Source organism: Leucoraja erinacea, chromosome 6 (assembly GCF_028641065.1).
Source record: "Leucoraja erinacea ecotype New England chromosome 6, Leri_hhj_1, whole genome shotgun sequence".
Lineage (NCBI taxonomy): Eukaryota > Metazoa > Chordata > Chondrichthyes > Rajiformes > Rajidae > Leucoraja > Leucoraja erinaceus.
In genome coordinates this window covers 81,518,961-81,538,235 of record NC_073382.1, presented here as the reverse complement: position 1 = coordinate 81,538,235, position 19,275 = coordinate 81,518,961, and the positions used below count along the sequence as shown (strand labels likewise).

Genomic DNA, 19,275 nt, shown 5'->3' with positions numbered 1-19,275 from the left:
CTTCCCACTCACCCACCCACTCACCACCCACCCACCCACCCACTCACCCACCCACTCACTCACTCACCCACCCTCACCCACCCACCCACCCACTCACTCACTCACTCACCCACCACCCACCCACCCACCCACTCACCCACCCACCCACCCACCCACCCACCCACTCACTCACCCACTCACCCCACTCACCACACCTCACCCACCCACTCACCCACCCACTCACCCACCCACTCACCCACCCTCACCCACCACCCACCCACTCACCCACCCACCACCCACCCACCCACCCACCACCCACCCACTCACCCACCCACCCACCCACCCACCCACCCACCCCCCCTCACCCACCCACTCACCCACCCCCCACTCACTCACCCACCCACCACTCACCCACCCACCCACCCCACCACTCACCCACCCACCCACCCACTCACTCACCCACCCACCCACCCACCCACTCACCACACACCACTCACACCCACCCACTCACCCACCCACCCACTCACCCACCACACCCACCTCACCCACCCACCCACCCACCCCCACTCACCCACCCACCCACTCACCCACCCACCCACCCACCCACCCACCCACCCACCCACCCACCCACCCACCCACCCACCCCACTCACCCACTCACTCACTCACCCACCCACCCACCCACCCACTCACCACCCACCCACCCACTCACATACCCACTCACTCACCCACCCACCCACCCACTCACCCACTCACCATCTCACCCACCCACTCACTCACTCACCCTCTCACTCACCCACCCACTCACCCACACACTCACACACTCACACACTCCCCCACCCTACTCACCCACACCCTCCCACACCCACTCACTCACCCACACACACACACACACACACCCACACCCACACACCCACACACACCCACCCCCACCCACACACACACCCACCCCCACACACCCCCACCCCCACACCCACTCACCCACCCACCCACCCCCCACCCACCCACCCACCCACCCACCCACCCACCCACCCACCCACTCACTCACCCACTCACCCACTCACTCACTCACCCACTCACTCACCCACCCACCTTGCACTGAGGCACGATCAACAACAGGATCTAATGCCCCCCGACTGGAAGTTGGAAACGGTGCCCAACATGCGACTCTGCACGCCGTCTCAGTGTATACGACTACTGTACACTTGTACTGTATCTGAGATACACAGAAACATGGTCAATAGGTGCAGGAGTAGGCCATTCAGCCCTTCGAGCCAGCACCGCCATTCAATGTGATCATGGCTGATCATCCCCAATCAGTACCCCGTTCCTGCCTTCTCCCCATATCCCCCCCAATATCCCTTAGCCCCAAGAGCTGAATCTAACTCTCTCTTGAAAACACCCAGTGAATCGGCCTCCACTGCCTTCTGTGGCAGAGAATTCCACAGATTCACAACTCTCTGGGTGAAAAAGTTTTTCTTCACCTCAGTCCTAAATTGCCGACCCCTTATTCTTAAACTGTGTGACCCCTGGTTCTGGACTCCCCCAACATGGGGAACATTTTTCCTGCATCTAGCCTGTCCAATCCCTTAAGTATTCTACGTGTTCCTATAAGAATCCCGCTCATCCTTCTAAATTCCAGTGAATATAAGCCATGGATAATGCTGATCTAAGATGTATCTCAGAGCCTTTGCATATTGATGCTTGTACTGAACTGATACAGGAATGAATTTCACTGTACCTTGCTATGTGAAATAAAGTACATTATCATTGTAGTCCACACACAAGTTTGCTGCAGTACTCACAGAATTTAATTTGTACACAAGGTGCTGCAATATCAAATAAAAATTAAACTATTTTTATCAATATTTTTTTCCATTTATATATCGTCAAAAATGCTGGAGAAACTCAGCGGATTTCTAACCCTCTGGAACCGAAACGTCACCTATTCCTTCGCTCCATAGATGCCGCCTCACCCGCTGAGTTGGATCTCGAAGGGCTGAATGGCCTACTCCTGCACCTATTGTCTATTGTCTATTCAGACTGGGAGTCATGGGAAAGGGAAAGGGGAGATATAGAGGGTGATGTGGAGAGATGTAGAACAAATGTTTGAAAGATATGCAAAAAAAGTAACGGATAATGATGAAGGAAAGAGGCCATTGTTAGCTGTTTGCTAGATGAGAACAAGAAGCTGGTGCGACTTGGGTGGGGGAGAGATAGAGAGAGAGGGAATGCCGGGGTTACTTGAAGTGAGAGAAATCAATAGCCTCACATTGCCAGAGAACACTAATCTGAGAAAAGACATCCCCCTAATCTGAGGAAAGACATTCGTGCCATAGAGGGAGTACAGAGAAGGTTCACCAGACCGATTCCTGGGATGTCAGGACTTTCATATGAAGAAAGACTGGATAGACTCGGCTTGTACTCGCTAGAATTTAGAAGATTGAGGGGGGATCTTGTAGAAACTTACAAAATTCGTAAGGGGTTGGACAGGCTAGATGCAGGAAGATTGTTCCCGATGTCGGGGAAGTCCAGAACAAGGGGTCACAGTTTAAGGATAAGAGGGAAGTCTTTTAGGACCGAGATGAGGAAAACATTTTTCACACAGAGAGTGGTGAATCTGTGGAATTCTCTGCCACAGAAGGTAGTTGAGGCCAGTTCATTGGCTATATTTAAGAGGGAGTTAGATGTGTCCCTTGTGGCTAAAGGGGTCAGGGGGTATGGAGAGAAGGCAGGGATGGGATACTGAGTTGGATGATCAGCCATGATGATATTGAATGGCGGTGCAGGCTGGAAGGGCCGAATGGCCTACTCCTGCACCTATTGTCTATGTTTCTATGTTTCTAACATAGTGTTCAATATCAGTTCTGTTCAATTTAGTTGCATCTATTGTCACGTGTACCGAGGTACAGTGAAAAGCTTTTTGTTGGGCGCTAACCAGTCAGCGGAAAGACAACACATGATTACAATCCAGCTGTTCACAGTGTACAGATACAGGATAAATAGAATTACGTGTAGTGCAAGGTAAAGCCAGTAAAGTCTGGTCAAGGATAGTCCGAGGGTCACCAATGAGGTAGATAGTTCAGGACCGCTCACTAGTTGGTGAGAGGACGGTTCAGTTGCCTGATAACAGCCGGGAAGAAACTGTCCCTGAATCTGGAGGTGTGCGTTTACACACTTCTGTATCTCTTGCCCGGTGGGAGAGGGGAAAAGATAATGAATATAATGGATACAAAAGGTTTAAAATCATGGATAAAGCCAGGGCATGATACTATACCGAGACAGGCCCTTCAGCCCAACTTGCCCATTCTGACCTAGACGCCCCATCTGCGCTAATCGCACCTGCCCGCGTTTGGATAGGAGAAGAGAGGTTTCTGGGCCAAACGCGGGCAGGTGGGACTAGTGTAGATGGGACATGGTGGTCGGCATGGACAGGTTGGGCCGAAGGGCCTGTTACAGTGCTGGGTGACTCTCAAACAGTGAACGCAACACTATTGGTGTTAATTAAGTAATTACATCCCAGCTCCTGCCATGTTATATCCATTACATCCCACCCCCTCACCCCACCATCCTCTCCCCCCTCATCCTCCCTCCCTCCTGCCTCACCCCCCTCTCTCCCCTCCCCCCTTCTCCCACCCCCTGCCTCACCCCCCCCTCACCCTCTCCCCCCCCCCCCCCTTCTCCCACCCCCTGCCTCACCCCACCCTCTCCCAAACTGGCAGTGGTATTGCTGGGCATTTTCTACAGCACCCCCACCCCTTATCCCCCCCCCCCCCTCCTGCCCCCCCTGCCCCCCCCCCCCTCCACTCTATCTCTCCTCCCCTCTACCGTATGAGGGGTGGTAGTCACAGATATTTTGCACATCTCTTCCCCCCCCCCCCCACCTCTTCCTCACCCCCCCCCCTCTCATCACACCCCCCCTTCCTCTCTCCCCCTCTTTCCCTCCCCCCCCCCCCCCCCCCGCGCTGTATGTGTGGGTAATTTCCACTACTCCCCCCACCCTGGGGACGGGGACGGCTAGATGATCAACAACAACAACAGCTGATGGTCTAATAACAACTGTGAGAGACGGCCCAGAGACACCGCTCCCTCTCCACCCCCCCCCACCACCCCCCACTCCATCTCCCCCTCCCCCCCTCCCCCTCCCCACGCCATCTCCCCCCCTCCATCCCCTCCCCCCCCAACCCCCCACTCCATCTCCCCCTCCCCCCCACCAACCCCCCCTCCATCTCCCTCCCTCCCCATCCCCTCCCCCCTCACCACCCCATTCCCCCTCTCTCCCCACTCCATCTCCCCCCCTCACCACCCCCCCCCCCCCCCTCACCCCCCCCATTCCCCTCTCTCCCCACACCATCTCCCCCCCCCATCCCTCCTCAATCCCCGCTCCCCTCCCCCCCCCCACCAACCACCCACTCCTCCCCTTCCCCCATCCCCCCCTCTCTCCCTCCCCCCTCTCAATCTCGCCCCCCCCCCCCGCCCTCTTCCCCCCTCTCTGCCCCCTCCATCTACCCCTCCCCCTCCCCCACCATCTCCTCCCCCTCCCCCACCATCCCCTCCCCCCCCATCCCCCATCTTCCTCGCTGCATCTTGACGGGCCCATAAACGCCAACACACATAAATACATATAAATCAGGACCCTTCTTCAGACAGAGGACACCTCCCCGTATTCTCCACAGATGCTGCCTGACCCAATTGAGTTCCTCCAGCACTTTGTGTTTTGCTCCGTATTACGGCATCTGCAGTTCCTTGTGTGCCCTGAACAACCGCGGCTGTGATCAGAAAGACCAAGTCAAGTCAAGTCAAGTCAAGTCACATTTATTTATATAGCACAATTAAAAAACAACTCTCGTTGGCCAAAGTGCTTTACATTTGTTATAGGAATAGTACAACAAAACAGACTACATACATATATACATGTAGCCCTCACTCAGAGGACATCGGGAAAGGCTTGGGAGTATAGATGAGTCTTTAGTTCTGACTTAAAAGAGTCGATGGAGGGGGCAGTTCTGATGGGAAAGGGGATGCTGTTCCACAGTCTAGGGGCTGCAACCACAACAGCGTGGTCGCCCCTGAGCTTATGCCTAGACCGCGGGATATTCAGTGACCCCAAGTTGGCCGATCTGTGGGGCCTGGAGGTGGTGTGGTGGGTGAGAAGACTTTTTATGTAGGTGGGGGCAAGCCCATTGAGGGCTTTGCAGACATGGAGGAGTATTTTGAAGTTTATACGGAACCGCACAAGGAGCCAGTGGAGAGAGGCCAGGATCGGGGTGATGTGGTCCCTTTTTGGGGGCCCGTCAGGAGTCTCACTGCGGCGTTTAGGACCAGTTGCAGGCGGGACAGGGAAGATTGGCTGATGCCAGTGTAAAGGGAGTTGCAGTAATCTAGGCGGGAGGAGATGAATGTGTGGATGATCTTTTCCAGGTCATCAAACTGGAGGAATTTCAGGACCAGGTTCTCAGCTCCAGTTCCCTCTCCTCGGTTATCAGGCTTTTTTTTAACGTTCATAAGTGATAGGAGCTGAATTAGGCCATTCGGCCCATCGAGTCTACTCCGCCATTCAATCATGTCTGATCTCTGGCTATTCCCATTCTCCTTCCCAAAACCCCCTGACTCCCGTACTAATCAAGAATCCATCTATCTCTGCCTTAAAAATATCCACTGACTTGGCCTCCACAGCCGTCGGTGGCAAAGAATCCCATAGATTCACCACCCTCTGAATAAAGACATTTTGGTCAACCAGCACAGGTATTTCCCATGTATAAACAAGGAACTGCAGGTGCAGCTCTACAAAGAAAGATACAGAGTGCTGGAGTAACTCAGCGGGTCAGGCAGCATCTGTGGAGAACATGGATAGGTGACGTTTCACAGAGTGCTGGAATAACTCAGCGGGTCAGGCAGCATCTGTGGAGAACATGGATAGGTGACGTTTCACAGAGTGCTGGAGTAACTCAGTGGGTCAGGCAGCATCTGTGGAGAACATGGATAGGTGACGTTTCAGAGTGCTGGAGTAACTCAGCGGGTCAGGCAGCATCTGTGGAGAACATGGATAGGTGACGTTTCACAGAGTGCTGGAGTAACTCAGCGGGTCAGGCAGCATCTGTGGAGAACATGGATAGGTGCACGTTTCACAGAGTGCTGGAGTAACTCAGCGGGTCAGGCAGCATCTGTGGAGAACATGGATAGGTGACGTTTCAACAGAGTGCTGGAGTAACTCAGCGGGTCAGGCAGCATCTGTGGAGAACATGGATAGGTGACGTTTCACAGAGTGCTGGAGTAACTCAGTGGGTCAGGCAGCATCTGTGGAGAACATGGATAGGTGACGTTTCACAGAGTGCTGGAGTAACTGGGTCAGGCAGCATCTGTGGAGAACATGGATAGGTGACGTTTCACAGAGTGCTGGAGTAACTCAGCGGGTCAGGCAGCATCTGTGGAGAACATGGATAGGTGACGTTTCGGATCAGGACCTTTCTTCTGACTTGATCTGCAGTTCCCTGTCTCCACTTTAGCGTAAATAAACAATTAGAACTAAAGCTGCCCTCAGAGAGAGAGAGAGAGAGAGAGAGAGAGAGCGAGAGAGAGAGAGAGAGAGAGAGAGGAGGGGAAGGAGGAAAGAGAGAGGGAGAATGAGAGAGGGGGAGAAAGGGAGGAGGTGGGAATGGGACTGGGAGAGGGGGGAGGGAGTGGAAAGAATGAGGGAAAGGGAGAGGGAGAGGGAGAGGGAGAGGTAGAGGGGAAGAGGGAGAGGGGGAGGGAGAGGGAGAGGGAGAGGGGAGAGAGAGATTGGAAGAGGAAGAGGGGAGAGGAGAGGGGGAGGGGGAGAGGGAGAGGGGAGAGGGGGGTGGAGGGGTAGAGGGAGAGGGGGTGGAGGGGTAGAGGGAGAGGGGGAGTGGGTGCTGCGTCAGAGTGCCGGGCGTTATTGACAAATCTGCCTGACGGCACAAGGTTGTTGGGAATAATACTTGATTAAATAAACATGTTGATACACTGCAGTCTCAGAGGGCTCGCCAGTCCCTAGAGCACGGGAGGGACTGAGGCCCCTGAATGGTGACACGTCACACAATCCACTCAGGCAAGTGTGACAGACAGCCGTGCGGCACGCAAACAGGCCCTTCGGCCCAACGCCTCCATGCCGACCAACATGCCCCCATCTATACTAGTCCAATTTGCCCACATTTGGCCCATATCATTTCATAGAAACATGGAAAATAGGTGCAGGAGTTGGCCATTCGGCCCTTCCAGCCAGCACCGCCATTCAATGTGATCATGGCTGATCATCCCCAATCAGTACCCCGTTCCTGCCTTCTCCCCATATCCCCTGACTCCGCTATCTTTAAGAGCCCTATCTAGCTCTCTTTCTTGAAAGCATCCAGAGAACAGAGGAATGGTTGATGGAATTTAGTACAGAGAAGTGTGAGGTGTTGTATTTTGGGACGTCAAGCAAGGGCAGGACCTACACACTGGATGGTAGGCCTCTGGGTAGTGTTGTAGAGCAGAGGGATCTAGGAATACAGGTTCATGGTTCCATGAAGGTCCAGTCGCAGATAGATAAGGTGGTCAAAAAGGCTTTTGGCACTTGGCCTTCATCAGTCAGAGTATCGAGTATAGAAGTCGGGAGGACATGTTGCAGTTGTATAAGACGTTGGTGAGACCACATTTAGAATATTGTGTTCAGTTCTGGGCACCATGTTATAGGAAAGATGTTGTCAAGCTGGAAAGGATACAGAGAAGATTTACGAGGATGTTGCCAGGACTAGAGGGTGTGAGCTACAGGGAGAGGTTGAGTAGGCTGGGTCTCTATTCCTTGGAGCGCAGGAGGATGAGGGGTGATCTTATAGAGGTGTATAAAATCATGAGAGGAATAGATCGGGTAGATGCACAGAGTCTCTTGCCCAGAGTAGGGGAATCGAGGACCAGAGGACATAGGTTCAAGGTGAAGGGGAAAAGATTTAATAGGAATCTGAGGGGTAACTTTTCCACACAGAGGGTGGTGGGTGTATGGAACGAGCTGCCGGAGGAGGTAGTTGTGGCTGAGATTATCCCAACGTTTAAGAAACAGTTAGACAAGTACATGTATAGGACAGGTTTGGAGGGATATGGACCAAACGCAGGCAGGTGGGACTAGTGTAGCTGGGACATGTTGGCCGGTGTGGGCACGTTGGGCTGAAGGGCCTATTTCCGTGCTGTGTCACTCTATGGCTTAGGGCTAAGGGAGTCAGGGGGATATGGGGAGAAGGCAGGAACGGGGTACTGATTGGGGATGATCAGCCATGATCACATTGAATGGCGGTGCTGGCTGGAAGGGCCAAACGGCCTACTCCTGCACCTATTGTCTATTGTCTATGACTCTAATTGGAGTTTAGACAGACAGAAAATGCTGGAGTAACGCACTGGGGACAGGCAGCATCTCTGGAGAGAAAGAGTGGGTGACGTTCGGGGTGGAGACCCTTTGTCCACACCTGTCCACGCTGTACCTGGCTGTACAGGTGACATTGAGCTTGTGCCTGTTGCTGTCGCCCTGTGTGTGTGTGTGTGTGTGTGTGTGTGTGTGGTTCAGCGGCGACTGCCCTGGGGACCAGTGGCTGACAAACAGCCGCCTGTTACAGTAACTTCTCTCTGCCCGTTAATGAGCGGCGAGCTTCTCATCGCAGTCTCTCCGGGGTAAACTCGAGGCCGGATCCGCGGCGTCGGGGGAGGCTCCAGCTTTTGTTTTTGCATCTGACACCCCGGGGGGGAGGGGGGTGAGAGAGAAAGAGAGAGAGAGAGAAAGTCAACGCCAGCTGATGCCTCGACCCGGAGAGAGAGAGCGCACACAGACGAGAGTGAGAGGGGAGAGAGGGAGGGAGAGAGAGAGAGGAGAGGAGAGAGGGAAGAGGAGGAGGAGAGAGGACGCACAGAGGAGAGAGAGAGGGGAGCGAACACAGAGGATGGAGTGGCTGAGATCTGAGAGAGGGAGGGAGGAGGACGATTCTCGGGGTGAGAGGCAGAGGAGAGAGGAGAGTGGAGCACATGACGGTGAGAGGGGAGCGGAGACAGAGGAGGGGGAGAGAGAGTGAGGGGGAGCGGGGGAGACCACATGGACCTGTGGCTGGCAAATCTGATCCGGGGACCGGGATCTGAAGGACGATTCTCCGGGTGATCGAAGTGCAGACACCCCGCAAACATGGAGCACATGACGGTGAGAGGAGGGGAGGGAGAGAGGAGAGAGGGGAGAGAGAGGGGGGGGAGGGGGGGGGAGAGAGGGGGAGAGAGAGTGAAAGATAGAAAGGAGGGGGGGGAGAGAGAGGGAGAGAAAGGAGAGGGAGAGGGAAGGAGAGAGGAGAGGAGGGGGAGAGCGGGGGGAGAGAGGAGTTTGAGGGGAGGGGGAGAGAGAGAAGGAGGGAGAGAGGGGGGAGAGAGAGAGGGAGAGGGAGAGAGAGAGAGAGGTAGAGAGAGAGAGAGAGAGAGAGAGAGAGAGAGAGAGAGAGAGAGAGAGAGAGAGAGAGAGAGAGAGAGAGAGAGAGAGAGAGGGAGAGAGAGGGGGAGGGGGAGAGCGGGGAGAGAGAGAGGGGAGAGAGGGGAGACTGGGGAGGAGGTGAGGGGGGGGAGAGAGTGGATGAGGAGGTTTGAGGACGGGGGAGAGAGAAGTGGATGAGGAGGGGAGAGAGGGGGAGAGAGCAGGGGATGAGAAGGGACGAGAACGCAGACAAGAGGGGGTGAGGTCAGGGAGTAAGTGTGAGAAGGGGGGGGAGAGGGGTGGGGGAGTGGGGGGTGAGGAGAGAAGGGGGAGAGAAGGATAAGGGGTGAGAGGGGGCATTGGGGAGTGAGAGCAGGGGGGGAGGGGGCAGAAGGGGTGAGGAGGGGAGAGAGAAGGGGGGAGAGCAGAGGGTGTGGAGTGAGTGGGAGAGGGGTGAGGAGGGGAAGAGAGGGTGAGGGGAGTGAGAGGGGGGTGATTGTGAGCAATTTTGGGCACCGTATCTGAGGAAGGATGTGCTGGCTCTGGAGAGGGTCCAGAGGAGGTTTACAAGAATGATCCCAGGAATGAGTGGGTTAACCTACAATAATAGACAACAGACAATAGGTGCAGGAGGAGGCCATTCGGCCCTTCGAGCCAGCACTGCCATTCAATGTGATCATGGCTGATCATCCCCAATCAGTGCCCCATTCCTGCCTTCTCCCCATATCCCCTGACTTCGCTATTTAATGAGTGTTTGTCGGCACTGGGCCTGTACCCGCTGGAGTTTAGAAGAATGAGGGGGTACCTCATTGAAACGGACAGAATAGTGAAAGGCCTGGATAGAGTGGATGTGGAGAGGATGTTTCCACTAGTGGGAGAGTCCAGGACCAGAGGGCACAGCCTCAGAATTAAAGGACGTTCCTTTAGGAAGCAGATGAGGAGGAATTTCTTTAGTCAGAGGGTGGTGAATCTGTGGAATTCTTTGCCACAGACGGCTGTGGAGGCCACAAGTCAGTGGATGTTTAGGCAGAGATAGATCGATTCTTGATTAGTACGGGTGTCAGGGGTTATGGGGAGGAGGCAGGAGAATGGGGTTAGGAGGGAGAGATAGATCAGCCATGATTGAATGACTTATCTGTTTGCAAGGTCATAAAGATAGTGGAGTCAGGGGATATGGAGAGAAGGCAGGAACGGTGTACTGATTGTGGATGATCAGCCATGATCACATTGAATGGCAGTGCTGACTCGAAGGGCTGAATGGCCTACTCCTGCACCTATTGTCTATTGTCTATGTGATAGGAGAATTAGGCCATTCGACCCATCAAGTCTACTCCGCCATTCAATCATGGCTGGTCTATTTCTCCCTCCTAACCCCATTCTCCTGCCATCCATCTCCCCATAACCTCTGACACCTGTACTGATCAAGCATCTCCACACTAAAATATCCACTGGCATGGTCTCCACAGCCATCTGTGACAAAGAATTCATGGAGTGATACAGCGTGGAAACAGGCCCTTCGGCCCAACTTGCCCAACATGCCCCATCTACACTAGTCCCACCTGCCCGCATTTGGCCCATATCCCTCTAATCCTGTCCTAGCCATGGCTCGATGGGCCGAATGGTCTAATTGGTGAATCTGTGGAATTCATTGCCACAGACGGCTATGGAGGCCAAGTCAGTGGATATTCTTAAGGCGGAGATAGATAGATTTTGATCAGTACGGGTGTCAGGGGTTATGGGGACAAGGCAGGAGAATGGGGTTAGGAGGGAAAGATAGATCAGCCATGATAGAATGTAGACTCACAGAGACTCACAGTGTGGAAACAGGCCCTTCGGCCCATCTATCCCACGTCAACCATCATGCCCCATCTACACTAGTCCCACCTGCCTGCGTTTAGTCCGTATCCTTCTAAACCTGTCCTATCCGTGTACCTGTCTAACTGTTTCTTAAACGTTGGGACAGTCCCAGCCTCAACTACCTCCTCCGGCAGCTCGTTCCATACACCCACCACCCTCTGTGTGAAAACGTTACCCCTCAGGTTCCTATTAAATCTTTTCCCTCTGACCTTATGATACGCTACGATAGAACTTTATTGATCCCAGGAGGAAAATTGATCCGCCAACAATCATACAAACACCAGATACATGAAACATGAAATTATAATGACGAATGGAAAGGATGGGGGGGGTGGGGGGGGTGGGGTGGGGGTGGGGGGGTGGGGGGGGGGGGGGGGGGGGGGGGGGGAGGAATAGTCAGTCTCAGTCTCAGTCTCAGTCACCCGAACGTCACCCATTCCTTCTCTCCAGAGATGCTGCCTGTCCCCAGTGCATTACTCCAGCATTTTTTGTCTGTCTAAACTCCAATTAGAGTCATAGCAACATAGACAATAGGTGCAGGAGTAGGCCATTCGGCCCTTCCAGCCAGCACCGCCATTCAATGTGATCATGGTTGATCATCCCCAATCAGTACCCCGTTCCTGCCTTCTCCCCATATCCCCTGACTCCGCTATCTTTAAGAGCCCTATCCAGCTCTCTCTTGAAAGCATCCAGAGAACCGGCCTCCACCGCCCTCTGAGGCAGAGAATTCCACAAACTCACAACTCTCTGTGAGAAAAAGTATTTCCCCGTCTCCGTTCTAAATGGCTTACCCCTTATTCTTAAACTGTGTGGCCCCTGGTTCTAGACCCCCCCCTCCCCCTAACAGCGGGAACATGTTTCCTGCCTCTAGCGTGTCCAAACCCTTAATAATCTTAGTGTTCAAGAAGGAACTGCAGGTGCTGGAAAATCGAAGGTACACAAACAATCTGGAGAAACTCAGCGGGTGCAGCAGCATGTATGGAGCGAAGGAAATAGGCGACCTTTCGGGTCGAAACGTTGCCTATTTCATTCGCTCCATAGATGCTGCTGCACCCGCTGAGTTTCTCCAGATTGTTTGTGTATCTTAATAATCTTAAATGTTTCAATAAGATCAACGTGTTCAGCCAGTGAGTTTTGATTCCCCTGCTCTGGGTAAAAAACTCTGCATTCACCCATCCTATCCAGGATGATGGGCCGAATGGCCTGGCTCTGTCTCCTGGGACAAGTGACCATGTTTTATCCCCGTCTGCAGGAGGACAACTGGCGGGAGATCGCCGGGAAGAAGATGAAGTTCCCGCCCAGCCTGATCGGGGCGATCTACGACGGGAACGTGGCCAAGATCTACAAGTTGCTGCAGACCAGCGACGGCATCTTGCGCCAACTGGACGACACGGAGGACCGGTCGTGGCGGGAGGCCCTCAACCTGGCCATCAGGATGAGCAACGAGGAGATCATCGTGGCGCTGCTGGGCTGCGTCAAGTTTGACTTCCGCCAGATCCACGAGGCCCTGCTGGTGGCGGTGGACATGAACCTGATCAACGTGGTCAAGCTGCTGCTGGAACGCCTCGACCAGCAGAAGGGAACCAGCCACAACAAGGTGGACATCATGTCCTTCTCCCTGGCCCTCTTCGACCACTCCATCGACAGCTCCCGCTTCGCCCCCGGGGTCACCCCGCTCACCCTGGCCAGCCAGAAGGACCTCTTTGAGATCGTGGACCTCCTGATGAAGAAAGGCCACTCCATCCCCAACCCGCACAAGATCTCCTGCTCCTGCCCCGAGTGTCTGAACGGGAGGCAGTACGACATGCTGAAGTTCTCCCTCTCCCGCATGAACACCTACAAGGGGCTGGCCAGCAAACCTTACCTAGCCATCGCCAACGAGGATGCCATGCTCAGCGCCTTCAAGCTCAGCCGTGAGCTCAAGCAGCTCTCCAAGAAGGAGCCAGAGTTCAAGGTGAGTGGCGGCCACAGAGAGAGAGGCCCAGAGTGTTCCATAGAGTTCCATAGAGTTCCAGAAGTTCTAGAGAGTTCCATAGTTCCAGAGAGTTCCAGAGCTTCCAGAGTGTTCCATAGTTCCAAAGAGTTCCAGAGAGGTCCATAGTTCCAGAGAGTTCCAGAGCTTCCAGAATGTTCCATAGTTCCAGATAGTTCCAGAAGTTCCAGTGAGCTCCAGAAGTTCCAGTTCCAGTGAGTTCCATAGAGTTCCAGAGTGTTCCAGAAGTTCCAGAGAGTTCCAGAAGTTCCAGAGAGTTCCAGAGTTCTAGAGAGTTCCAGAGAGTTCTAGAAAGTTCCAGAGAGTTCCAGAGAGTTCCAGAAGTTCCAGAAGTGCCAGAGAGTTCCAGAAGTTCCAGTGAGTTCCAGAGAGTTCCAGGTTCTAGAGAGTTCCAGAGAGTTCCAGAGAGTTCCAGAGGTGCCAGAGAGTTCCATAGAGTCCCAGAAGTTCCAGATAGTTCCATAGAGTTCCAGAAGTTCCAGAGAGTTCCAGAAATTCCAGAGAGTTCCAGGTTCTAGAGAGTTCCAGAGAGCTCCAGAAGTTCCAGAGAGTTCCATAGAGTTCCAGAAGTTCCAGAGAGTTCCAGGGAGTTCCAGAAGTTCTAGAGAGGCCCAGAGAGTTCCACAAAGAGAGTTCCAGAGAGTCAGCACCGCCATTCAATGTGATCATGGCTGATCATCCCCAATCAGTACCCCGTTCCTGCCTTCTCCCCATATCCCCTGACTCCGCTAACTTTAAGAGCCCTATCTAGCTCTCTTTTTTTGAACATATCCAGAGAACCGGCCTCCACTGCCCTATGTAGCAGAGAATTCCACAGACTCACAACTCTCTGTGTGAAAAAGTGTTTCCTCATCTCCGTTCTAAATGGCCTACCCCTTATTCTTAAACTGTGGCCCCTGGTTCTGGACTCCCCCAACATCGGGAACATGTTTCCTGCCTCCAGCGTGTCCAGACTCTTAACAATCTTATATGTTTCAATGAGATATCCTCTCATCCTTCTAAACTCCAGAGTGTACAAGCCCAGCCGCTTCATTCTCTCAGCACATGACAGTCCCGCCATCCCGGGAATTAACCTTGTAAACCTACGCTGCACTCCCACAATGGCAAGAATGCCCTTCCTCAAATTAGGGAACCAAAACTGCACACAATACTCCAGGTGTGGTCTCACTAGGGCCCTGTACAACTGCAAAAGGACCTCTTTGCTCCTATACTCACCTCCTCTTGTTATAAAGGCCAACATGCCATTTGCTTTCTTCACTGCCTGCTGTACCTGCATGCTTACTTTCATTGACATTTCGGGTCGAGATCCTTTCAGTCTGAAGGGTCTCGACCCGAAGCGTCGCCCATTCCTTCCCTCCAGAGATGCTGCCTGTCCCGCGCAGCTACTCCAACATTTTGTGCCTAACTTTGGTTTAATCCAGCATCTGCAGTTCCTTCCGACAACATCCCAACTTTCTGTCCTGGGCCTCCTCCGTTGTCAGAGTGAGGGCAAATGCAAATTGGAGGAACAACATCTCATATTTCACTTGGGCAGCTTACACCCCAGCTGTATGAATATTGATTTCTCTAACTTCACGTAACCCTTGCATCCCCTCCCTCTCCATCCCTCCCACACCCAAGTCATTCTGGCTTCAAAGTCATCTTGTTGAGTTTCATTGTCGGTAACTGGTTTTCATCTAGTCCCACAGCTAACAATGGCCTGTTTACATTATCATCGATACTTCTTAACAGATCTTTCATTCATTTGCTCTGCATCTCTCTATATCACTGCTCCCGTAGATATCTCTAGTTTCCCTCTCCCCTGACTCTGTCTGAAGAAGGGTCTCAACCCAAAACGTCACCCATTCCTTCTCTCCAGAGATGCTGCCTGTCCCATTGAGTTACTCCAGCATTTTGTGTCTGTCTTCGGTTTAAACCAGAATCTGCACTTCCTTCCAACACATCCCAACTTCTATATTCAATACCCTGACTGATGAAGCCCAATGTGCAGAAAGACGTCTTGACTGTGGAATTCTCTGCCCCAGAGGGCGGTGGAGGCAGGTTCTCTGGATGCTTTCAAGAGAGAGCTAGATAGGGCTCTTAAGGATAGCGGAGTCAGGGGATATGGGGAGAAGGCAGGAACGGGGTACTGATTGGGGATGATCAGCCATGATCACATTGAAATGGCGGTGCTGGTTCGTAGGGCCGAATGGCCTACTCCTGCACCTATTGTCTATTGTCCATTCTATCTACCTGGACTCCACCTTCAAGGAACCATGCACCAGTACTCCTAGATCCCTCTGTTCTACAACACTACCCAGAGCCCCGCCATTCATCTGTGCTGCCCAGATTTGACTTCACAAAATACCATAGAGGGAGTACAGAGAAGGTTCACCAGACTGATTCCTGGAATGTCAGGACTTTCATATGAAGAAAGACTGGATAGACTCGGCTTGTACTCACTAGAATTTAGAAGATTGAGGGGGGATCTTATGGAAACCTACAAAATTCTTAAAGGGTTGGACAGGCTAGATGCAGGAAGATTGTTCCCGATGTTGGCGAAGTCCAGAACTAGGGGTCACAGTTTAAGGATAAGAGGGAAGTCTTCTAGGACCGAGATGAGAACATCATTTTTTACACAGAGAGTGGTGAATCTGTGGAATTCTCTGCCACAGAATGTAGTTGAGGCCAGTTCATTGGCTATATTTAAGAGGGAGTTAGATGTGGCCCTTGTGGCTAAAGGGATCAGGGTGTATGGAGAGAAGGCAGGTACAGGATACTGAGTTGGGATACTGTCAACCATGATCATATTGAATGGCGGTGCAGGCTCGAAGGGCCGAATGGCCTACTCCTGCACCTATTGTCTATGTTTACTATGTTTCTATATCTCCATTAACCATTCCTCAGCCCGCTTGTCCAACTAATCAAGATCCTGTTGTAATATTTGATAACCTTCTTCTCTGTATACAATAAAACCCACACTAGTGTCTTCTGTCAACTTGCTAACTTGTGCGTTCTCATCCCAATCATTGATAGAAAATCACAAACAGGCATGGGCCCAGCACTAAACCCTGAGGCACACCACTAGACACAGGTAGACAAAAATGCTGGAGAAACTCAGCGGGTGAGGCAGCATCTATGGAGCGAAGGAATAGGTGACGTTTCGGGTCGAGACCCTTCTTCAGACTAGTCTTCACCACTAGTCACATGTCTCCAGTCCAAAAGCCAACCTTCCACCGTGTTCAAAGGTTCATATTCATAAGTGATAGGAGCAGAATTAGACCATTCGGCCCATCAAGCCTACTCCACCATTCAATCATGGCTGATCTATCTCTCCCCTGTAACTCCATTCTCCCCATAACCTCTGACACCACGTACTAATCAAGAATCTATCTATCTTTGCCTCAAAAATATCCACTGACTTGGCCTCCACAGCCGTCTGTGGCAAAGAATTCCACAGATTCACCACCCTCTGATGGAAGAAATTTCTCCTCATCTCCTTCCTAAAGGAATGTCCTTTAATTCTGAGGTTTTGACCTCTAGTCCTCGACTCTCCCACTAGTGGAAATATCATCCAATTCTCAAAAAGCAATTCTCTACCCAGTCGGATATCTCTGCCTTGCTCCAACCTTCCAGAATAGCCTACCATGCGGAACCTTGTTGAATGTCTTGTTGAAGTCCGTATAGTCCACATCTACAGACTTGGCCTCATCAACATTTGGTTACTACTTCAGGAAATGCAATCAGATTTAGTTTAGTTTAGTTTGGTTTAGAGATACAGCGCAGAAACAGGCCCTACGGCCCATGGAGTCCGCGCCGACCAGCGATCCCCGCACACTAACACTATCCTACACACACACTGGGGACAATATATATTTGCACCAAGCCAATTAACCTACAAACCTGTACGCCTTTGGAGTGTGGGAGGAAACCGGAGCACCCGGAGAAAACCCACGCAGTCACGGGGAGAACATACGAACTCCGTACAGACAGCACCCGTAGTCAGGATTGAACTGGGAGGCAGCAACTCTACCGTTGCGCCATTGTGTTCAGTTCAGTTTAGTTTATTGTCACGTGTACCGAGGTACAGTGAAAAGCTTTTGTTGCATGCTAACCAGTCAGCGGAAAGACAATACATGATTACAATCGAGCCGTTTCACAGTGTACAGATACATGATAAAGGGAATAATGTTTAGCGCAAGGTAAAGCCAGCAAAGTCCGATCAAAGATAGTCCGAGGGTCACCAATGAGGTAGATAGTAGTTCAGCACCGCTCTCTGGTTGTGGTGGGATGGTTCAGTTGCCTGATAACAGCCGGGAAGAAACTGTCCCTGAATCTGGAGGTGTGCGTTTTCACACTTCTGTACCTCTTGCCCGATGTGGAGAGGAGAGAAGAGGGAGTGACTGGGGGCGAGACTGGTCCTTGATGATGCTGCTGGCCTTGCCGAGGCAGCGTGAGGTGTAGATGTAGTCAATGGAAGGGAGATTGGATTGTGCGATGGTCTGGGCTGCGTCCACAATTCACTGCAATTATTTGCGGTCTTGGATGGAGCTGTTCCCAAACCGTGCTGAGATGCATCCTGATAAAATGCTCTCGACGGCGCATCTGTAGAAGTTGGTGAGAGTTGTAGGGGACATGCAGAACTTCCTAAACCATCTAAGGAAGTGGAGGCGTTGATGTGTTTACTTGGTCGTTGCTTTAAGGAGAAGTTGTTGGTGATATTGACTTTGAGGTATTTGAAGTCTCTTCTCCGGGACAGGATGGAGGGTTTGGTTTTGGTCGGAAGATGTGAAAATCCTTCAAAGAGGCAATCTGGACCAGGGAGTCCTCATCTTCGCCTGTCACAATGCACTGTGGGGAAGATGCTGGAGTCAATTATAAAAGATGAGGTAGCCGCACATTTGGATAGCAGTAACAGGATCGGTCCGAGTCCGCATGGATTTACGAAGGGGAAATCATGATTGACTAATCTTCTGGAATTTTTTGAGGCTGTAACTAGGAAAATGGACAAACGGAGAGCCAGTGGATGTAGTGTACCTGGACTTTCAGAAAGCCTTTGATAAGGTCCCACATAGGAGATTAGTAGGCAAAATTAGGGCACATGGTATTGGGGGTAGAGTGCTGACATGGATAGAACATTGGTTGGCAGACAGGAAACAAAGAGTAGGGATTACCGGGTCCCTTTCACAATGGCGGGCAGTGACTAGTGGGGTACCGCAAGGCTCAGTGCTGGGACCCCAGTTATTTACAATATATATTAATGATTTGGACGAGGGAATTGAATGCATCATCTCCAAGTTTGCGGATGACACGAAGCTGGGGGGCAGTGTTAGGTGTGAGGAGGATGCTAGGAGGCTGCAAGGTGACTTGGATAGGCTGGGTGAGTGGGCAAAATGCATGGCAGATGCAGTATAATGTGGATAAATGTGAGGTTATCCACTTTGGTGGCAAAAACAGGAAAGGAGACTATTATCTGAATGGTGGCCGATTAGGAAAATGGGAGATGCAACGAGACCTGGGTGTCATGGTACACCAGTCATTGAAAGTAGGCATGCAGGTGCAGCAGGCAGTGAAGAAAGCGTATGATATGTTAGCATTCATAGCAAAAGGATTTGAGTATAAGAGCAGGGAGGTTTTACTGCAGTTGTACAGGGTCTTGGTGAGACCACACCTGGAGTATTGCGTACAGTTTTGGTCTCCTAATCTGAGGAAAGACATTCTTGCCATAGAGGGAGTACAGAGAAGGTTCACCAGACTGATTCCTGGGATGTCAGGACTTTCATATGAAGAAAGACTGGATAGACTCGACTTGTACTCGCTAGAATTTAGGAGATTGAGGGGGGATCTTATGGAAACTTACAAAATTCTTAAGGGGTTGGACAGGCTAGATGCAGGAAGATTGTTCCCGATGTTGGGGAAGTCCAGAACAAGGGGTCACAGTTTAAGGATAAGGGGGAAGTCTTTTAGGACCGAGATGAGAAAAACATTTTTTACACAGAGAGTGGTGAATCTGTGGAATTCTCTGCCACAGAAGG

General features: G+C 52.0%; 1 protein-coding gene across 1 annotated transcript in view; it reads left to right on the top strand.

Moving 5' to 3' along the window:
- Nucleotides 1-12,499: 12,499 nt before the first annotated feature.
- Nucleotides 12,500-19,275, top strand: part of trpc2b (transient receptor potential cation channel subfamily C member 2b) — a 28,153-nt gene continuing 21,377 nt past the window's right edge. Inside the window, 1 exon segment of the mRNA XM_055637581.1 lies at nt 12,500-13,222. Within this exon segment, the coding sequence (XP_055493556.1) occupies nt 12,500-13,222 (723 nt within the window).